Source organism: Physeter macrocephalus, chromosome 2 (assembly GCF_002837175.3).
Source record: "Physeter macrocephalus isolate SW-GA chromosome 2, ASM283717v5, whole genome shotgun sequence".
NCBI lineage: Eukaryota > Metazoa > Chordata > Mammalia > Artiodactyla > Physeteridae > Physeter > Physeter macrocephalus.
This window is the reverse complement of record NC_041215.1, coordinates 35,251,325-35,271,772: the sequence shown is the minus strand read 5'-3', so window position 1 is coordinate 35,271,772 and position 20,448 is coordinate 35,251,325. Positions and strand designations below refer to the sequence as shown.

The following is a 20,448-nucleotide window of genomic DNA, read 5'->3' as shown; positions in this document are numbered from 1 at the left end:
CCCTTTTGCCTATTTTTTGATTGGGTTATTTGGGTTTTTTTGATATTGAGCTGCATGAGCTGTTTGTATATTTTGGAGATTAATCCCTTGTTGGCTGATTTCATTTGCAAATATTTTCTCCCATTCTATGGGTTGTCTTTTCATTTTGCTTATGGTTTCCTTTGCTGTGCAAAGGCTTTTAAGTTTAATTAGGTCCCATTTGTTTATTTTTGTTTTCTATTTTCATTACTCTAGGAGGTGGATCCAAAAAGATCTTGCTGCAATTTATGTCAGAAAGTGTTCTGCCTATGTTTTCCTCTAAGAGTTTTATAGTCTCCGGTCCTACATTTAGATCTTTAATCCATTTTGAGTTTATTTTTGTGTATGTTGTTAGGTATTGTTCTAATTTCATTCCTTTACATGTAGCTGTCCAGTTTGCCCAGCACCACTTATTGAAGAGACTGTCTTTTCTCCATTGTATTTTCTTGCCTCCTTTGTCATACATTGGGTGACCATAGGTGCGTGGGTTTATCTCTGGATAAACTTGTTCCATTGATCTATATTTCTGGTTTTGTGCCAGTAAATTACTGTTGGAGAGGAGCGAGTGACCAAAGGAACCGTAACTGATTTAATGAGCCATTCACAGTTTCACTGTACCAGCCATGCATACTTAGACAGGCATGGTTTAATCTTTGAGACGAGCATGTGCTACTGGCATGATCAACCAGGTATGTTATTTGTAGACTTTTTAGTGATGGCCATTCTGCGTGGTGTGAGGTGGTACCTAATTGTAGTTTTGATTTGTATTTCTCTAATAATTAGCGATGTTGAGCATTATTCATGTGCCTATTGGCCATCTGTATGTCTTCTTTAGAGAAGTGTCTACTTAGGTCTTCTGCCCATTTTATGATTGGGTTGTTTGTTTTTTTGTTATTGAGGGACACAAGGAATCCCTTTCCTCCACATCCTTGCCAGCATTTTTTACACTTTGTCTTCTTGATAAGCCATTTTGACCTGTGTGAGGTGGTATCTCACTGAGGTTTTTGATTTGCATTTCCTTGATGATTAGTGATGTTGAACATCTTTTCATGTATCTGTTGGCCATTTTTAGGTCTTCTTTGAAAAAAAGGCCTTTACAGTTGCTCTGCCCATTTTTATTTTTTTATTTTTTTAATTTTTTAATTTTTTATTTTTTTTGTGGTATGCGGGCCTCTCACTGTTGTGGCCTCTCCTGTTGCGGGGCACAGGCTCCGGACACGCAGGCTCAGCGGCCATGGCTCACGGGCCCAGCTGCTCCGCGGCATGTGGGATCCTCCCAGACCGGGGCACAAACCCGTGTCCCCTCCATCGGCAGGCGGACTCTCAATCACTGCGCCACCAGGGAAGCCCCTCTGCCCATTTTTAAATCGAAATTTTTTTTTGTATTGGGTTGTATGAGTTCTTTATATATTTTGGATATTAACCCCTTATCAGATATATGGTTTACAAATATTTTCTCCCATTCTGTAGGTTGCCTTTTCATTTTGTTGTCCTTTTTCTGCACAGATTTTTACTTTGTTATAGTCCCACTTATTTATTTTTGCCTTTGTTTCTTGTGCTTTTGGTGTCATCCAAAATGTTGCCAAGACCATGTCAAGGAGCTTTTTCTTGTTTTTCTTCTAAGAGTTATATGGTTTCATGTCTTTTATTTACGTCTTTAATCCATTTTGAGTTAATTTTTTGGAGTGGTATAAGATAGGGGTTCAATTTCATTTTTCAGCATGTGGTTATCCAGTTTTCCCAACAAAATTTATTAACGAGACTAACCTTTCCCCATTGAGTATTCTTGTCAAGTATCAGTTCACAAAATAAATTCTTAATTATGAAAAGGTCAGATTAGTCATTCTTCCTCATCACATCCTTCAGTAAAATTAACCAGGTTTGGCAGTTAGCGCTTAATCAAAAGCCATATGTTTAAAGCCATTATTTATTTTCTCTCCTTTTTTTTTTTTCTGTGGTATGCGGGCCTTCCTCTGTTGTGGCCTCTCCCGTTGCGGAGCACAGGCTCCGGACGCGCAGGCTCAGAGGCCATGGCTCACAGGCCCAGCCGCTCCGCGGCACGTGGGATCCTCCCATACCGGGGCACGAACCCGGTTCCCCTGCATCGGCAGGCGGACGCGCAACCACTGCGCCACCAGGGAAGCCTCTCTCTTTCTCCTTTTTTTTTGACTGTGCCATGCGGCTTGCAGAAACTTAATTCCCAACCAGGGATCGACCCCGTGCTCCGTGGAAGCATAGAGTCCTAACCACCAGAAAGCCAGGGAATTCTCAAGGCCATTATTTTTATTTCTCAGAATTTGCCTTAAAAAAATTCAAGATGCAGTTAGAGATTAATTGCCAATGATACTCATTGCAGAGCCATTTACAATGGGATAACCTCGAACTATTCCAATGCCTCCAAATTAGGGTTTGAGTAAATAATGATATTACCATACAACAGAAAATTAAGTAGTCCTTAAACATTCATTTTAGTGAGAGGTGAACAAAGCTTATGTTAGGAGGATATAAAATTATATGTCCAGTTAACATCTTCTTGGTATTAAAAATACCTACTCACAGGAAAAAAGCCTGGAAGAAAATAAACCAAAATATAGATAGCTAGGGGTAGTGTTATGTATGATTTAAATAAGCTTCACCATGCTTTTCTCTGTTTTCCGAGATTTTCACACAGCATGCATTACTTTAATCAGAGGGAAAATATAAAAATGCAAAAGTCAGTTTTAACGGTGTGGTTCCTCCATTACTTGAGGAAGTGAAATTCATTTAGAGCAGGGAACAAAGCTTCAATTTACTGAAGACCATTTAGCTGAGAACTGATCTCTACATTGCAAATTTTGTGGCTGAGTCTTGGTCTTCAATTTGCTCAGCTGATCAGCAGCATCTAACACAGTAGATCACTTCCTCCACCTTGAAATGAAATGAATGAAAGGACTTCCAGGATTCCTGATTTTCCTATCTCACTGACTGTTCTTCAACTGATGTTGCCCAATTCTCCATCTTCCAGCCTCTTCACTGTGAAATGTTCCCAGACGTTCTCTTTACCTACATTCATTCCCTAGGTAACCTCAATCAGTTCTATAGATTCAATACCATAGATATAATGGCAATTCCCAAGCTTATATTTCTAGGTCCCTGAACTTCAGACTTCCATCCAACTGCCTGCTTGACACTTCCTTTGATCGTGTAATAGGCTACTTCTATGAATTGCATCCTTCCCCAAATTCATACATTGAAGTCTTAACCCCCAATGTGACTGTATTTGAAGACAGAGCTTGTGAGGGGGTGATAAAAGTTAAATGAGGTCATAAGGGTGGGGCCCTGATTTGACAAAGCTGGTGCCCTTATGTGAAGAAAAGACACCAGAGAGCTTTCCCTTCCCTCAGTCCCCATGTGAGGACATAGCAAGAAGGTGGCCGTCTGTGAGCCAGGAAGAGAGCAGGACCTTCAACGTGGACTTCCAGCCTCCAGAATTGTGAGAAAATAAGTTTTATTGTTCAAGTCACATAGTCTGTGGTGTTTTGTTATGGCACTCGAGCAGGCTAACATAGCCACTCGTATTCATTACATCCAACACCAGTGTTCAAATCTGTACTTTCCGAGGAGAGGACGCTGCCGAGTTCCGGGAGCCGCCCACACAGATTGTTTCCTTCAGGTGTTTCGAGGCCTGGGGAAAGGTGCAGTGCAGCAGGGACCCATACTTCCTGGAAGGACGGTGTGGATCTTGGCCAACCGTGAAATCGTGCAGGATGACGAACCCCGCGTGAGGACCACTACCCAACCTCACAGTAGCACCCCTTAACAGAGACTTTGAGTGGGGGTCCTGGCCCTCACCAGCAGCAGGCTGGGTGCTGCTCAGTCCCCCTTATTAAAAAACAAAAACAAAAACCTGTACCTTCCCTGAGGTACCTCATTTTTGCAATTGCTCAGATAAAAAACATTGGTTTTCCTTTATTCCTCTCACCTTCCATATCTAGTCAGTCAGCAAATCCTGTGCTATCTTCAAAATATATTCAGAATGGAACCACTGTTCATCACCTTTACCCCACCACGCTAATAAAGCCAGTTATTTCTCAACTGGAGTGCTGCAATAGCTGCCCTTGACCTTGTAAAGTCCATCTTCAACACAGCAGCTAGTGCAGAGTGATCCTTTAATACGAAATCAGATTGTCATTTCTCTGCTCAAACCTCTCCAGTAGCTTCTCATTCATAAAATCCAAAGTTTTTGCAATGACCTACACAGCTATACATTAGTTGTTCTCAGAGTTGAGCATCACAGTCTTCTGGAGGGCAGGATGGTTGCACCTGCCTGCAAAATTTTATGACTTAGATATTTTGCGTTTGTGCCTTTCTGATCGGTTTTAACCAGTTTCCATATGATGTCGATGCAGCCAGGGGACCCCATTTTGAGAATCACTGCTCTCTACGTCCTGTACCGTCTCCCACCTCTTACAGCCGTACTGCTCCCCCTCTCAGCTCCCCTTAAACGCCAAACCTGTGTCGGCCGGCCCCTAGACCCACACTGCTCCTTCCTGGTATTTACATAGGACATTCTCTCACATTCATGACCTTTTTCTCAAATAACACCCCTTCAGCGAGATATTCTGAGACAGCACTGTCATTCTGGGCTCTATTTCTTCCTTAGAGCGCTTAACACATTTGTTTACGGCCCACGTCTCTGTTCCAAGAGGCCAACGGCTTCGCTCTGTTCACTATCCTGACCCAGGGACTAAAACAACAGTGCCTGGACGATCTTAACAGGTACTGAAAAAATACTTCACTGACTAGGAGAAAAAATAGGGAGAAAGGGCCTGCACCCGGGCACAGTCAGCTGACCGCTCAGCTACGGGTTTAGCCACCGACGCCTCGCCGGGGCGCCCGGAGGCGGGACTTCCTGTGCGGTGGCCGGAAGAACTTCCGGTGTGAACCGGAAGTCCCACAGAGAGCCGTCGCCGGGGTTCCTCGGCGGCCCTGGCTGGCTGTTGCGGTCGCCGACATGGGCAAAAGGGACCGGGCGGACCGCGGTGAGACGTGGCGTGGGCGCGTTTCGGGGCTGCCTGCACCTGCCGTCCCTATCATCCTGTATGGTAGCTGCTCAGGGTTTCTCGGCGGCGGTCGACCCCAGAGTCGCTCGCCGTCGTCACATAGTGTTCCGACAGGCCGCTGGGCGGGGGTGCGACCCCTGACCTCTGGGCAGCCCTGTCCCCCGGGCTGGGTGGGCAGCGTTTGAGGGAGAGGACGCCCGCGGCGCGCAGTGGCTCTGGGCTAGGGTTGCTTGGCGCTGGGGAAGTCCAGCTGCAGCCAGGTTCCCCCGACCTGCGGCTAGTCGGTGCGGGGGGAACGCAAGGCTCCTGCGGGGCTCACTTCTGTGTCCGTGTCTGTATCTGCAGAGAAGAAGAAGTCCAAGAAGCGGCACTACGAGGATGAGGAAGACGATGAAGACGACGCCCCTGGGAACGACTCTCAGGAAGCGGTTCCCTCGGCGGCCGGGAAGCAGGTGGATGAGTCCGGCACCAAAGTGGATGAGTATGGAGCCAAGGACTACAGGCTGCAGATGCCGCTGAAGGACGACCACACCTCCAGGCCCCTCTGGGTGGTAAGCATGCCCTCAGCCGGGGCCGGGCCCAAGAGTGGGTGCGGCCCAAATAGGAACGCGGGATCGTGGGCTTTGTTTCAGAGCCCACTGGCAGCGAGCTTTCATTTTCATAGGCAGTTTGAAACAGCCGAGATAGCAATGAGCATGCTCGCACACACGTGCTGGCTAGACTTGGGCTTCTTTCTTCTCTAACCCCTCCTTTTGCTCCCCTTTCCCTCTCCAATTCTGCCACATGTTTGGAAACAACTTTTATCTAAAGAATAAATGGCATTTATTATGTAACATTTTAATTCCCCATTAAAAAAAACCTAATGAGACATATATTTGCTAGGCAGCTTTTTTGCTCAACTTGAAGTAATTAATGTTCTCCAGTCATTTGAAATCTAGCCAGAAGGATAGCCAGTAAGGTGGGCTTTTCCTGTGAAGAATCGTGAGAGGCAGCTACTGACTTTGGAAACCTTTCCTTCTGTTCTCTCTACTCCTTGTATCCGATTAAAGTAGCAGGACCCACAGTTGGCTGAAGATGTGCTTACAAAAATATTCCTGGTGTTGGCTAGCTTTAGATCACTTTCTGGGCAGCTTATCCTTTCTAGATAGTGATGTGGGGAAGAGTCTAATCGTCTCTGCAACTCATTAGTTTCCTTGTCTGTTGTGTCCATTTGGTGTTTCTCAGGCTCCTGATGGCCACATCTTCTTAGAAGCCTTCTCTCCAGTTTACAAATATGCTCAAGACTTCCTGGTGGCTATTGCAGAGCCGGTGTGCCGACCAACCCACGTGCATGAGTACAAACTAACTGCCTACTCCCTGTACGCAGCTGTCAGCGTTGGGCTGCAAACTAGTGACATCACTGAGTACCTTAGGAAGCTCAGCAAGACGGGAGTCCCTGATGGAATTATTCAGTTTATTAAGGCAAGTGGGGGCTAAGGCTGGCTCTTTTGCCCTCCTTCTTAACGTAGTGATAGTGGGCACAGGTGCTGTACATTGTTAACTTGTAGCAGTCATGAAAATGCCATTCAGATCCAGTGTGGGGAGCATAGTAACCGATTACCCCAGCTGCTGCTCCTCTGGATCCAGCATTGTGTTTCGCTGAGGGCAGACTTCCCATGAGCTGCTCTCAGCCAGTGGGTGCTAACACAGCGGGGTTACTAATTCAGGCCCATTCTGGCCTGGGTTATTTGGGAGTACAGCCCGAAGTGAACGGTGTTACGGACTGAAGTGTGCCCCCTCCAGAATTCGTGTGTTGAGGACCTAACCCGTAATGTGACTGTATTTGGAGTAAGGATATGATTAGAGTTAAACGTGGTTATAAGAGTGGGGCCGATAGGATGAGTGTCCTTATAAGAAAAGACACCAGAAGGCGTGTGTGCTCTCTTTCTCTCTTCATTTGTACAAGGAAGACATAATGTGAGCATAGAGCAAGGAGGTAGCCCCCTAGAAGCCAGGAAGAACCTTCACTGGAAACAAAGTGGCTGGCATCATGATCCTGGACTTCTAGAAATAAGTTTCTGTTGTGAAACAACTCAGTCTGTGTGTTCTATATGGTAACTTGAGCAAGTTAGTACAGAAGATAAACTCCATCTAAATTTGAATACCTGCACGAGACCACTAGTCAACAACTTCCATTAGGAAAAGTCAAAAAGGACTTCAGAGTTTGAAGTGGATAGGGTTCTATGTGACGAGCACTCGAACCTGCTTGGGTTTGTTCTGAGAGATAGTGAATACTGTTCAAAAGAGATGGACAGTGGCTTTCGTTGTCCTTGGCTGATCTACAGGGAATTGGACTCAGACCCCCAGATCTGAAGTGGCAGAAGATGAGTGCCACAGGCATCCAGTACAGTAATGAAGCCAATGTCAGAGAAGCTGGCAGGAGCCCTGGAGAGAGTTCTGTTTTCTTCTGATGTGAAAGGCTGCCCTGGGAGAAGGGCTTGCACCTTGTAGAATGAGCCTATTTCAGTACCCTGGCTGTTCTCAGTCTTGGTTGGGAGCTGCCTGTGGGAATGTGGGTGTTGGTTAGTGCAGTGGTAGATGCAGAAGGGCAGCAGTGGAGGTGGCAGCAGGCTGAGATCTGAATTGTGAATTTTCGTGGCTACTGTATAATCTCTGCTGCATTCCATCCTAAAGCTTTTTGGGAACCTGGAAGGATTTTCTACCATCAAGAGGCTTACATTTAGGTGGGGAGATAGGAACATTGGTGAGGAGGCCAGAGGCTTCACACTTAATTTACGCAGCTCACAATTAGTGGACACATAACTCTACCAGCTTTGTGCTGGGAGCTGGGGTAGTACTGGTACAGTGAGATGAACTCCTGGATTAGGATGGGGCTCTGGGAATGGAGAAGAAAGGGAAAGGGAAAATAAAAGAAAGATTTTAAGCAGCATTTTTTAGATTAAGTGATGTGCATCAGAATTAGCCAGGCAAGAGGAAGGTTTTGCCCTCAAAAAGTAGGAGCTAATAGAAAAGCTCAGTTTAGGCAGATCTGCCCCCTTTAGGATGCACATTGGATTTTCCTAAAGTAAAATGAACTCTTCACTTGTTTGATAGGTAGTAAGATGTGCCCAGTAATGAACGTGTTCTGAGTGAGCTGCATATCGCTAATTTTGCCTGTATGGTGTTGTCACTTCTTGCAGTTATGTACTGTCAGCTATGGGAAAGTCAAGCTAGTCCTGAAGCACAACAGGTAAGGGGTTCTGTGACAGGCGCATCCAAGGCACGTTCACCCTCTGCATATCAGGTGGCAAGGAGCTAACACTTGTGGACTGTCTGCTCTGCACTGACAGCTACTTCCCCGAGTAAGGGGCTAAAAGGAAAAAGTGATGTGGCCAAAACCGGATATTCATTCACTGACCACTGTATTCCCCTGAACAGTGGAGCTGGAGTTCAGATCCCTGCTAGTTTAGCTTCACAGTGGGGCTTAGTCTACAACCCTCGTGTGTTATGTCATGGCCAGTAGCTCGTATCTCAGATTTGGCAAAGGGTTGGGGGAGAGTGAGCGTGGAGAGAGCCCTTAGGCCTCTATCTCCAGACCATCTTATGAGCGACCAGTGGACCCTTCTGAAAATGGCGCACTGGTCAGTACGCACCTCCTTCCTCCTTTCTTATAGGTACTTCGTTGAAAGTTCTCACCCTGATGTCATCCAGCATCTTCTCCAGGACCCCATGATCCGGGAATGCCGCCTGAGGAACTCTGAGGGGGAGGCCACCGAGCTCATCACAGAGACTTTCACAAGCAAATCTGCTGTATGTGGCCTCCTGGGTCACCCTTGGGGGTGGACGCATTTAGGATTTTAATTCTCTCAGGTGCTTTTAGTCCAGCATTTGCAGTCTAGTAGTCCTTGTTTTCTTGCAGCTTTGTTGCTTGGTAACAGTAGGGTTAAATGTTTTGTGCAAGTCCAGTTCCTGCCTTTCTCTTTCAGATCGCTAAGAGTGCTGAAGGCAGTGGTGGGCCATCCACTTCCCGGGTGACAGATCCACAGGGTAAATCTGACATCCCCACGGACCTGTTTGACTTTTATGAGCAAATGGACAAGGATGAGGAGGAAGAAGAAGAGACACAGACAGTGTCTTTTGAAGTCAAGCAGGTTAGTGAACGTACCCCTCCTGGTTGCTTCTCTAAGCCGGTGTCAGAAGCTGGTTCAGCCCTTCATGGACTGTCTGTAGCCTGTGTGAGAGGAAGGAGTCCCCATCTGTCCCCAGATTTTGGTGTCTGTGCACTGCAGCACCATTCTTCCTGATGGAGTTAGAGCTGAGTGTCCTGTTCTTCAGGCTGGTGGGTCAGTGTTCACAAGTTCCTGGGGAGATGTGAGAAACAGTGCCTGGGGGGCATTTTTGGTGGCTGATTGGATTTAATTTTGTCCATGTCCTTAGTTTGGGGCCCTTAGTCTATGCTTTAAGCTGGCTGTCATCAAGCAAGATCTGAAATTTAAAAGTCTAGCTAACCTTTTTTTTTTTTTTCTTTAAATCATCAGGCTCCTTAGAATGTGTGCTGTTTGTGAGCACACTTTGGAGTTAACAAGATTATAAAACCTTGATGCTCACTTTCCAGGAAATGATTGAGGAACTCCAGAAACGTTGCATCCACCTGGAGTACCCTCTGTTAGCAGAATACGACTTCCGGAATGATTCTGTCAACCCTGACATCAACATTGACCTGAAACCCACAGCTGTCCTTAGACCTTATCAGGAGAAGAGCTTGCGGAAGATGTTTGGGAATGGGCGCGCACGTTCCGGGGTCATCGTCCTTCCTTGTGGTGAGTGACGCCTGAGTGAAGAAGATGGCTAGGCTGCTCTGTCCGGATCTGCCTTACGCTCTCCCTGAGGGCCTTTCTCTAAATCCCACCTGGTCAGGGAACAGCCAGTGTCCCGTGGCTCCCTGATTCATGACTTGACAAATACTTGCGTGCTTCCTCTGTGCAGGGCCCTGACCTCCATGCTGGGCATGTAATGGTGGATAGAACAACACTCCTGACCTCACGGAGCCCATTCTGGTGGGGTAGCTCAGACAGTAAACCAATCAGCTCAGCAGCGTATAAAGTCTTGGGCAGTGAGGAAGGATGGTGTTGTGGGAAGGGGCTAGTTTACAGCCTGGGCTTAGAGTTCCTCCTAGTCAGTCTTGTACGTTATGTGTATTTGGAGGCTCCCTAGCACAGAAACTTTGTTTGGTCCTGGACTGCTTATTACAGTGTGCACATCCCAGAAGGGGCTGTGGCAGCCCCCTTGGCGCCTGTCCAATATCATTTGTCCCAATATCATTTGTCCTGGTGGCCTACCCCATACTCAAGAAGGCAGACTCTCTAGGGGAGGGGCAGGCACCTTCAGATTTTTTTTCTTTTTAAAGCGTCATGGGTTATTTTGATACACACCCCTTGCTCTTGCAAGGAATAGCTTGATTTTTAATCTTGATCTTCACACGGTAGGTGGTAGTAAACTCAGAAGCCCCTGGAGTTTCACCTTCCTCTGTCTTTGCCAGTAGCAGCGAACGTACCGCATTCCCAAGTGCTCAACCCAGTTTGTTGTGTCATCGTAGTAGCTGTCCTTTACTGAGTCCCTCCTGAGGTAGTCTGGGTGTTGGGCACACTATACCCCAGCAGCACCGCTGTCCCAGGGCCTTGGGCGACTTACCCCTCAGCTTTAGTTTTCCCATGTTTAAAATGGCAATAATAGGAGTGTCTCTTACCTATGGTTTATTTTGACAAACGTTGTTTTTCAACATTTAAATGAGATGCGTGTACAGTACTTTAATAGGGCCTGGCACTTGTGTCTTTTAATTCTCACGTTTCTGTGTGATGTGTGTGTGCCTCCTTTTTCTAAAGAAGGAAACAGGTTTGGAGCAGTATGCACCTCAACAATGTCAGCCGTGAGGATTATTACAAATAATTTTGGCCAGATTGGTGGGCTGACAAGTCCTTCTGTCTGTCCCTGTCCCTCATTTCAACCCGGCCTTGGGTAGGATTGCCCTTTGGTTTCTCGTAGGTGCTGGGAAGTCCTTGGTTGGCGTGACAGCTGCGTGCACAGTCAGAAAACGCTGCCTGGTGCTGGGCAACTCAGCTGTGTCTGTGGAGCAGTGGAAAGCCCAGTTCAAGATGTGGTCCACCATCGACGACAGCCAGATCTGCCGCTTTACCTCCGACGCCAAGGACAAGCCCATAGGCTGCTCCATTGCCATCAGCACCTACTCCATGCTGGGCCACACCACCAAAAGGTCCTGGGAGGCCGAGCGGGTCATGGAGTGGCTCAAAACTCAGGAGTGGGGCCTCATGATCCTGGATGAAGTACACACCATACCAGGTAAGCAGGCTGAGAGCTGGGATGCCCACTCATCTTAGAGACAGATTGATTTCCACGAGCATGGGTGGGTGGGGTGGGGTGGGGCTTAGTGGTAGGTGGGTGTACACACTGGCAGCTTCCTTAATCACTGGGCCAGAGTAGTCATCTAGAAAGTGATATTTTCTTCTGTCCTCCCTCTCAACTGTTGCACCTCAGCTTACCCTTAACCCATTTTTTTTCTTTACGGTCCTGCAAAAACTAGACTGGGAGCACAAAAAAGTCCTTGCAGTATTTGTTTTATTTGAGGTGTAAAATGTTGTTCCTTAATATGTTGTAGAAGTCCAAGTATTGCAGGCAGTCCTTTTAAACAGCCGTATTGACATAATTTATAAACCGTAAAATCTACCCATCGTAAGTATACGATTCAGGATTTTTAGTAAAATGGAGTTGGTGCGACCATCCCCATGACCCAGTTTTAGAACATCGTCCTGATACTTAACATCAGTGTTTTCATCCTTAGCCGCAGGCAGTCACTGAATTGCTCTCTGTTTCTAGAGACATGCCTTTTCTGGAAATATATTCGCAGAATCACATAATATGTATTTTCTTTTATCTGACTTCTTTCACTTCACACAGTGGTTTACCCACGTTGTAACATGTACCGATGCTGTGTTCCTTTTATTACTGAATAGCATTCCAGGCAAACCTTTCTTGATAAAACAAGCTAGTGGGTAGCCCTGATCAATTAAGAAGTGTAAATTAGAGATTACTCTGAAGTAAATGAAATCAGAGGCATTTTCACATAGAGTATTCAAAACATTGTCAAAATGGCCTTTCTGTGTTTTTTTCTGTGTAATGAGAGCTCCTCCAGCACCTCTGGATGTCTGAAAACACCGAGAGATGTTCACAGCAAGCCAGGTAGGGATGAGAGGGGTCTCTCGGGTAGAAGGAAGCAGTCCTGAGGTGGGGAAGTAGTACTTGCATGGCCTGACAATACTGTAGCCCTGCAGCTTGAGGGGAACGTGGAGGAGAGCCGTCAAAGCTGAGGTCGGAGAGGTGTCGGAGCCAATCCTGTAGGACCTGAAGGAGGTCTTTGGCTTGCACTCTGGGTGAGAAGCCATTTGAGGGATTTGAGCCGAGGGTGACATTATCTGACTTAATGTTATAAAAATATCACCCTGGTTGCTGTGCTGAGAAGAGACTGCAGGAAGCAAGGGTGGAGAGCAGCTAGGTTAGGTTAGTTGGTGGAATCCCAACATGAGGCTTGGACTAGTAAGAATAAAGGTAAACTGATTCTGGTTATGTTGTGAAGGTTAAGTGGGCTGGTTAGACGTGGTTCTGAAAGAAAGAGGAATCAAGGATGACTGTCAGCTTTTGGCTTGAGCCATCAGAAGGGTGGAGTGGATGTTGAGACGGGGAAGACTCTAGAAGGAGCAGGTTTGGAGAGACAAGATCAGGAGTTAGGCTTTAGACATGTTAATTTGATTGCTGTTACAGTCAGGCAAAGGCAGAAATGTTAGAAAACGGGCAAAAGACATGAATAGATTTTCACTCGAGAGTATACAGATGCCAATAAGCATTTGAAAGATGTTCTGCAGCATTAGTCCCCAGGGAAATGCAGGTTAAAGCCACGATGAGATGCCACTGCAGACCTATTAGAGTGGCTAAAATAAAAAATATTGACAGTACCAAGTACTGACAAGAGTGCAGATCAACTGGGACTGTCATACGTTGCCAGAGGAATTGCAAAATGTATAGTTACTCTGGGGAGGTTTGGCAGTTTATTAGAAAATTACCATATAGACCCAGCAGTCCCACTCTGGGCATCTGTCCTAGAGAAAGGAAAACTTAGGTTCACACGAAAACCTGTGCATGAACGTTTATAGCAGCTCTGGTCGTAATCTCCGAAACCTAGAAAACAGCGGAAATGCCTGTCAGTGAGTGGCTGGATGGACAAGCTGGCACCTCAACTGCTGTGACGCTCCGTGAAAAGGAGTCTCAGAGGCTTCGTGCTGAGTGAAATCAGCCGGTCCCAAGAGGTTACAGTGTGTGATGCCTTTGGTAGGACATTCTTGAAAAGACAAAACTGTAGTGACGGAGAACGGATCGGTGGGTGCCGGGATGGGGCGGGGAGGGTATGACTGGACAGGGAGAGCACGAGGCAACTTTTGGGGTCATGGATTGGTTCACCTCCTGAGTATGATTGTGGTTGTGGTTATGCGAGTCTGCACACATGTGAACGTGTATAGAACCACTCTCACCCCCCACCCCGAAGAAGTTCAGTTTACCGTATGATATTTAAAAACTAAACCAAGAAAAAGAAAAACTTTAAGGAGAGGAGGGTGGGTATTGGGTCTGATTGGATTGGGAATTGGTGATCTAGAGAAACATCTTTTATAAACGACTTTGGAATTGCTTTGTAGCAGTTTAGTTGACGGCTGTGTTTGAAGCGTGGGGATGGTTGAGGCCTTCTGCTGGAGGATATATTTAACATACGTTGATGTTCCTCTTTAACTTGGGCCCCAGGTCTCAGGGAGTGGCAGCCAGGCTTGGGATTGGTTATCTGGTGATGAGGATATAGAAGTGTACCCCACACAGTTCACTAGGTGTGTCTGTCTCTCGTCTGGTTCATTGGAGTAGTTTGCCTCTGTTTAGGTAGAAGAGTGAAACCAAACTGCTCTGAACGATTTTGCATTCAGGCCTTAGAAGCCCTATGGCCATGCTCACTGGGCCAGAGAGCAGATGTTAAATAGGGAATTCTAGCAACTCAGAGTAAGATTCTGCCGTAAACGTTTACCACTTGGACTAGGTAGAATGGTAAATCTTTGAGATTTATCTCAGAAGATAAAGATTGTTGTGTTCTTTTATAGATCTTCCAAAAGGAGCCCTATTAAGTCATTATATTAATAAGAAATTCTTATTACAGTACTTGCATATGTTCGGTGTTTCCTGCATGCAAGGCACTGTGCCACTTTCATTATTTTAACAAGTATTTATTGAGAACCCATTAAGTACCAGGCACTCTGCTTGGCACTGGAGACAAAGTGGGAGAGACAGAGAATCACGCAAATAAATGTCAAATGACAACCGTGACATAATGTCTGGTGAAACAAGCCGCACACGCAAAGTAAGTACTGTGATTCCATTTACATGAACTTCAGACCGGAGGCAGACCTCCTTTCTGATGACTGAAGTTGGATCGGGGTTCCCTTGAGGGAGAGTTCTGGTGTTGACCAGAGGGGTCAGAGGTGAGACTTCTGGGTGCTGAGAACACTTCCATCCTCATCTGGGTGGTTCCACAGGTATGTACCTGTGTAAAAATTCATGGAGCCGTGCACGTCATTGTATGTGAGTTCTTCCCCCATGACAGCTGTTATGGCTGTGAGAGAACGTAGCAGTGGGATGTGACTCGTTTGCAGGGCCAATGCCTCAGGGAAGGCTTGTTTCTGGCTGCAGAGTGTTCAGGCAGGGTCCCCGCGTTGTGCTCCCCTCGGGTTGATGCAGTCCCCGGGCCGCCCCAGTGCTGCCTCCTTGGAGCCCACAGTAGCTTGGGGTCTCCACTGCCTTGGCTGCCATGTCCTTCTGATGTGAGGAACCAGGTCTGGGGTCCTTGGCTACCCTTTTTTGGAGCCGGCACAGTCCTTGGACATAAGCCTGACCCTGGTTTTTTGTTTGTTTGTTTTCCAGGGGTTTGTGCAAGCTGTGTTAGGCTTCAATGTGTGAAACCGTGAGGCCTGGGCACTTACTGGGGTTAGACAGCCCTTTGTTATTTTACTGTTTTTATGTTTTTGGTTTGCATTTTGGTGACGTCTGCCCTTCTCTCCCTCGGATTGTTAGGTCTGTTTCCTTTTTTTTTTTTTTTCTTAATCCTGCCATGCCACGGCAGCTTGTGGATCTCAGTTCCCTGACCAGGAATTGAACCCCGGCCCTTGGCCGTGAAAGCATGGAGTCCTAACCACTGGACAGCCAGGGAAGTCCCAGGTCTATTTCTGAAGTATCACTAACCTTGCCTTTAATTGGATATAAGATAAGCATGACTTCAACATTTTTACCTTCCTTCATAGTGTTAGAGTTTTTAAAAGGTGAGCCTGTGGAAACCCATAAATTGAGTTTTTAAAAATGAATATCTTGTACCCTTTTAGTGTTTACTTAATTTAATTTGATACCTCAGAAAGAATGATAACATTCAAGCGAAAGGAAGACAAAGGACGTTGCTGGTTGACCAGAATGAATGTAATTGGAAGAGTGTAGAGAGGGACGTTTCCTAAGGTGGGAGAGGTGCCTGGGGTTTCATCTCTCCCTCGTTTCTTCCTGGTTTCTGGGAGGGTGGTGGGAAGTGAACTCCTTTCATTCCTCTGGTCCTCCAGATACCCCACCATCTTCCTGGTAACCGGGGTGCAGGCCTCAGGGTGAACAAATTCCTTGCATGATTCAGAGCTCAGTGGCATTTTAAGTGTAGGTCATGTTTCAGATTGCCGTTTGTGCCCCTGATAGCCGAGCTGTTGTGAGGGGAGTGCTGGGGTTCCCTAGCTTGGGCCTTCCTCCAGGTCATCTCCCCCTCTTGTTCTCCTTTTCACCCTTCTTTTGGACAGGTCTAAAAGTGGAGATTAAGCATTCGCACCTAATCATTCTTGTCTAGAGCCAGGTTCCTGTGATCCAGAAGCCCAGGGGTCAGCCGTGCAGTGTCCCGGGCCAGTATTAGGTCGAGGCTGTCTTTGGTACCTTGAGCATTTAAAAAAGTGACAGTGTGAATGCGCCGGTTGTTTCCCCAGCCAAGATGTTCCGACGGGTGCTCACCATTGTGCAGGCCCACTGCAAACTGGGCTTGACCGCAACCCTCGTCCGGGAAGATGACAAAATTGTCGACTTAAATTTTCTGATTGGGCCCAAGCTCTATGAAGCCAACTGGATGGAGCTGCAGAACAACGGCTACATCGCCAAGGTCCAGTGCGCTGAGGTAGCCGTCCCCTTCCTGGCGCGGTCCCTGGGGGAGGGGCACGGAGCAGGTCGATCCCTCGTGGGCAGATGCACAGCTCAGGACCTGAGCAAAAGTGCGGCTGCCTCGTGCCGTACCCTCAGCCCCCCGTGGGGTGGGCACTCTCCTGCGAGTTCACAGATGTGTGAAGCAGAATCACTTGTCCACGGGCACACAGGAAGTGGTCAGGTCAGGAGGCTAATCCAGGCTGGCGGCTTTTCGTCCTCCTTTCTGGGAGTGAGCACCTCAGGGTACTCCTGCCCACCCTCACCCGGAGGGATTCTTGCTAGCGATGCGTGGGCAACCCACAGGCCACCCCCAGTACGAAACCTGTTGGTTTTGATGCCCCGAGAAGGCACATGTGGCCTTGATTATTTTATTTCTAAGAACCCATTTTCCCCATATTCTGTGATGAATACCTGCACAGGTATGTGTTTAAAATACATGTTCAAAGAAAGGTAAGTCTTCTCAGAAGGAACAGCAACAGAAATCCTTTCTGGCACCTTAAAATGACTGTCACTCAGTGGCTAGAGTAGGGTGGGCTGTGTCCTCAAAGGGCAGACATGGGCCTCTCGGGTGAAGGTGAGTGTGAGGAACCTGTGCAGGTGGACTTGCTCTGTCGAGAAGCTTCCTTACCCTTTGGTTACATCTTCGTAATCAGCACCCACCTTACACACAGCATTGCCAGAACTTTTGAGGCGCCTGTTCCTCTCTCGTTGCATCTCCCCTCCCCCTGCCAGGGTAACCGCTGTCTTGGAGCTTAAGTTTGTCATCTTCTTGCTTTTCTTTATTATTTTACTTCCTATGTATAATTCCCTAAACATTCATTGTTTAGCTTTGCCTTTTAAAAAATCTTTATGTATATGCAAATAGAATCAGGTTATATGTGTTCTTGTATGACTTCTGTCTTTTGCTTAGTATTTTTTTCTTTGCATAATGCATTATTTTTTTAATGATACATGTAGCTGTAGTTTATTCCTTTTAATTCCTCTGTAGTATTCCATTGGACAAATATACCACAATTTGATAGCTAATGGAATATTACACAGAAGTAAAAATAAAATCTTTTCTAACGTCGACAGATGTTTGGGTTGCTAAGTTGTTTTCTTCACAGCCTTGTCGAGGTCTAGTTTATGTTCCATAACATTCATCTGTTGTAAGTAAATAGTGTGATTTATAACTTTTGTGATTTTAGTAAATGTAAAGAGTTGTGCAGCTATGCCCCCAATCCAGCTTTAGAGCATTTCCCCTATCCCCAGAAGTTCCCTTGTGCCCATTAGCAAGGCCCTGCTTCTAGTCCCAACCCTAGGCGGACACTGTCTCTGAATTTGGAGCTTAGTTTTTTTGTTGTTATGACAGTATTGCTGCATGTATTTTTTGTCCCTGTTTCCTGTGTCAGACGTTTTCTAAAGCAGTGTTCACACTGTGGACTGTGACCACGTAGTAGATGGTGACACTTCGGTGCATCATGATCAGGATAGGATAGAATCTACCAGAATGCATAATGTGTATTAAAGGTATATATTGTTTCCTAAGACTGTGTTTGTGTGTGGGAATGTTTAGTTTATGACATAAACTGGTCCAAGTTTGAAGGCCACTGCTCTGGCAGGCGCACCTGGAAGTAGCATTGCTGGGTCAAAGGCTTTCCGATGCTCACTTCACTAGTCATGTGGAAAACTCTGTTTCCCAAAGTGGTTGCACCAGTTAACACTCTTGTCCAGGGTGAGTGAGCTAGCTCCACATCTCCAGCACCTAATATGGAAGTGTCTTCTTTTAATTTTTGCAGACCTGATAAGTGTGAAATGGTATCTTTTTATGGTCTTAATTTGTGTTTTCCTGTTTACTGATGACATTGAGTATCTTTTCATACGTTCATTGGCCACTTGTGTTTCATATTCTGGGAAATGCATGATTTTAAAGATTTTACTGTGAAAAAAGAATTGCTTTGGTTATGAAGAACTAGAAATTCTAAAGGGGTCATAATAGGATATGTCCCAGAGAGAATCAGAAAAGGTAACGACAGCAAAACTTAGATTTGAGCTCAGCACAGAGTTTGACACATAACCATGTCAGCTAATTCTGCAGTGGTGGCAGCATGAAGAAGTGGTCTGTGAGGATCACACAGAAGTGGTGCTGGTCGCAACCAAAAGCTCAGTCTGCCAGTGTAGGCAATGGCTTGTTCCAGTGCAAGCTTCTGGAGGGTCGTTTTTGTCTGTACACAGCCTTGCCACCTTTAGTCATGGCACTTCAGTGTACTTGCCCGAGCTTCCTTTAGTTTGTCAACAGCCAAGCACAGGGCTTAGCAGAGAGGAGGCCCTCAGGAATGTTACTGTCATTCTTATTTGAATGCTCAAATTGTCTCAGATGTGACCAGTGGGACTACATTCAAGCTAGTTTCTATGACCATTTGACATGTTCCCATCAGACTTTGAGCACTTCCTTGCTTTCTGGCACAGTAAGATATTTCCGCCTCATCTGGTACTTTCCCTGCCCTGGCCCTGGAATCAGCCATTTCTCCGTGGAGCCCTTTTAGCAGAGAATGTAATTTAAGAGCCAAGATCTGGGTGCTGGTGTGTTCATTACTCCTGGGATGTCATTGCGAGGCTAACGCAACAGACAGAGCTGGCAAGTGTGTATGCAGTTCTCTGTAGCAGTGCTGTGTGTGGGCTGTGTGTGGAGGTGTGATCTAATTGGGAGGGATTGTTTACACTACTGGTTGGGAATCTGGTTTTCTTCACTTGGAGCTGGTGTGAGAATAATTCCCTGGATATTGATGCATTTTAAAATCTCTGTTATTAACATGTGAGAGTATCCTGGTTCAACATTGGGTATTAGGTTTTGTTTTGTGATGTGTGTGTGTGTGTGTGTGTGTGTGTGTTTACAATATTATTGAGATATAATTCACATACCATTGGTTTCGTCTTGATTTGTTTTAAAGCTAATTTGCTGAAGTTCCCAGTTGTATGATGCTTAAACTTGCATACTGACCCCTGATTCTTATTGTATCACAGGTTTGGTGCCCGATGTCTCCTGAGTTTTACCGGGAGTATGTGGCAATCAAAACCAAGAAGCGAATCTTGCTATACACCATGAACCCCAACAAATTCAGAGCTTGCCAGTTTCTGGTCAAGTTTCATGAAAGGAGGAATGACAAGATTATTGTTTTTGCTGACAACGTGTTTGCTCTGAAGGAATATGCCATTCGACTGAACAAGTAAGAATTGGAAAGTTAGAGTAGCCTCCAAAGCCAGTTTAACTTCCCCATGTGAGAGTATAGAAGGTGCCTGTTTTTTTCTCGAAGCTCTCAGGAACTTCTTAGTATCTAAAGGTCTAGTTCTGTGGTCCTAGGGACCAGATGAGACAGAGGAGCCGGTGGTCAGAATCATTGGTTAGAGTGTATGGGAAAGGGGGCCTGGTCACGCTGAGCTGAGGGAGCAGGGGCTAGAGTTGTGCTGATGTGGAGCTGGGCTCCAAAGGTGGGCACGGGTTGGCATCTGCAGTTTCAGGCTGAGTGGGTACTCTGACCAGAGATGAGATCAGACTGTATTTAGTCAGGGGCCAGGAAGGCAAGGCAGACTGGGACAGCATCCCAGGTTGGCCCAGCATCTAGAAAGAGCTTCTTAGGAAACACCAACCAGGGTCCTCCTTAGCCTAAGCCCCACCCAGATATTGTGTTTAAAACCTGGCTGTTGAAAATTTCCTGCCAAGAAAGGAGGAAGAGGCCTGTGCTTCTGTGCACAGTGATGCAGGGCTTCAGGTGCTGTGAGTGCAGCAGAAGGCAAGGTCCTCTGGGAAGATAAGCCTGCATCCGTTATGGGGGGGGGTAGGGATGCGGAGGGAATGGTGGACAAAGAACAGTTTATCTTCACAAACTGGGATTTAATCACCACCTCAGCTATATGAGGTCATTGTACTATTCTCATTTTACAGATGACAAAACTGAGACACAGGATTAAGTTGCTGAAATTTCTAAAATCATACCTTTTTTTTTTAACGCATCTTTATTGGATATAATTGCTTTACAATGGTGTGTTAGTTTCTGCTTTACAACAAAGTGAATTAGTTATACATATACATATATCCCCATATCTCCTCCCT

The 20,448-nt window shown here is 46.3% G+C and overlaps 1 protein-coding gene across 1 annotated transcript in view; it reads left to right on the top strand.

Annotated features, from left to right (window-relative positions):
• Positions 1-4,933: 4,933 nt before the first annotated feature.
• ERCC3 (ERCC excision repair 3, TFIIH core complex helicase subunit) overlaps positions 4,934-20,448 on the top strand; it is a 36,556-nt gene continuing 21,041 nt past the window's right edge. The window contains exons 1-10 of the mRNA XM_024115032.3: positions 4,934-5,039; positions 5,406-5,611; positions 6,285-6,521; positions 8,240-8,289; positions 8,714-8,849; positions 9,026-9,190; positions 9,655-9,859; positions 11,082-11,396; positions 16,148-16,332; positions 19,362-19,564. Coding sequence (XP_023970800.1) covers positions 5,012-5,039; positions 5,406-5,611; positions 6,285-6,521; positions 8,240-8,289; positions 8,714-8,849; positions 9,026-9,190; positions 9,655-9,859; positions 11,082-11,396; positions 16,148-16,332; positions 19,362-19,564 — 1,730 coding nt within the window. The 5' untranslated portion in view covers positions 4,934-5,011. The remainder of the gene's footprint in view (positions 5,040-5,405; positions 5,612-6,284; positions 6,522-8,239; positions 8,290-8,713; positions 8,850-9,025; positions 9,191-9,654; positions 9,860-11,081; positions 11,397-16,147; positions 16,333-19,361; positions 19,565-20,448) is intronic.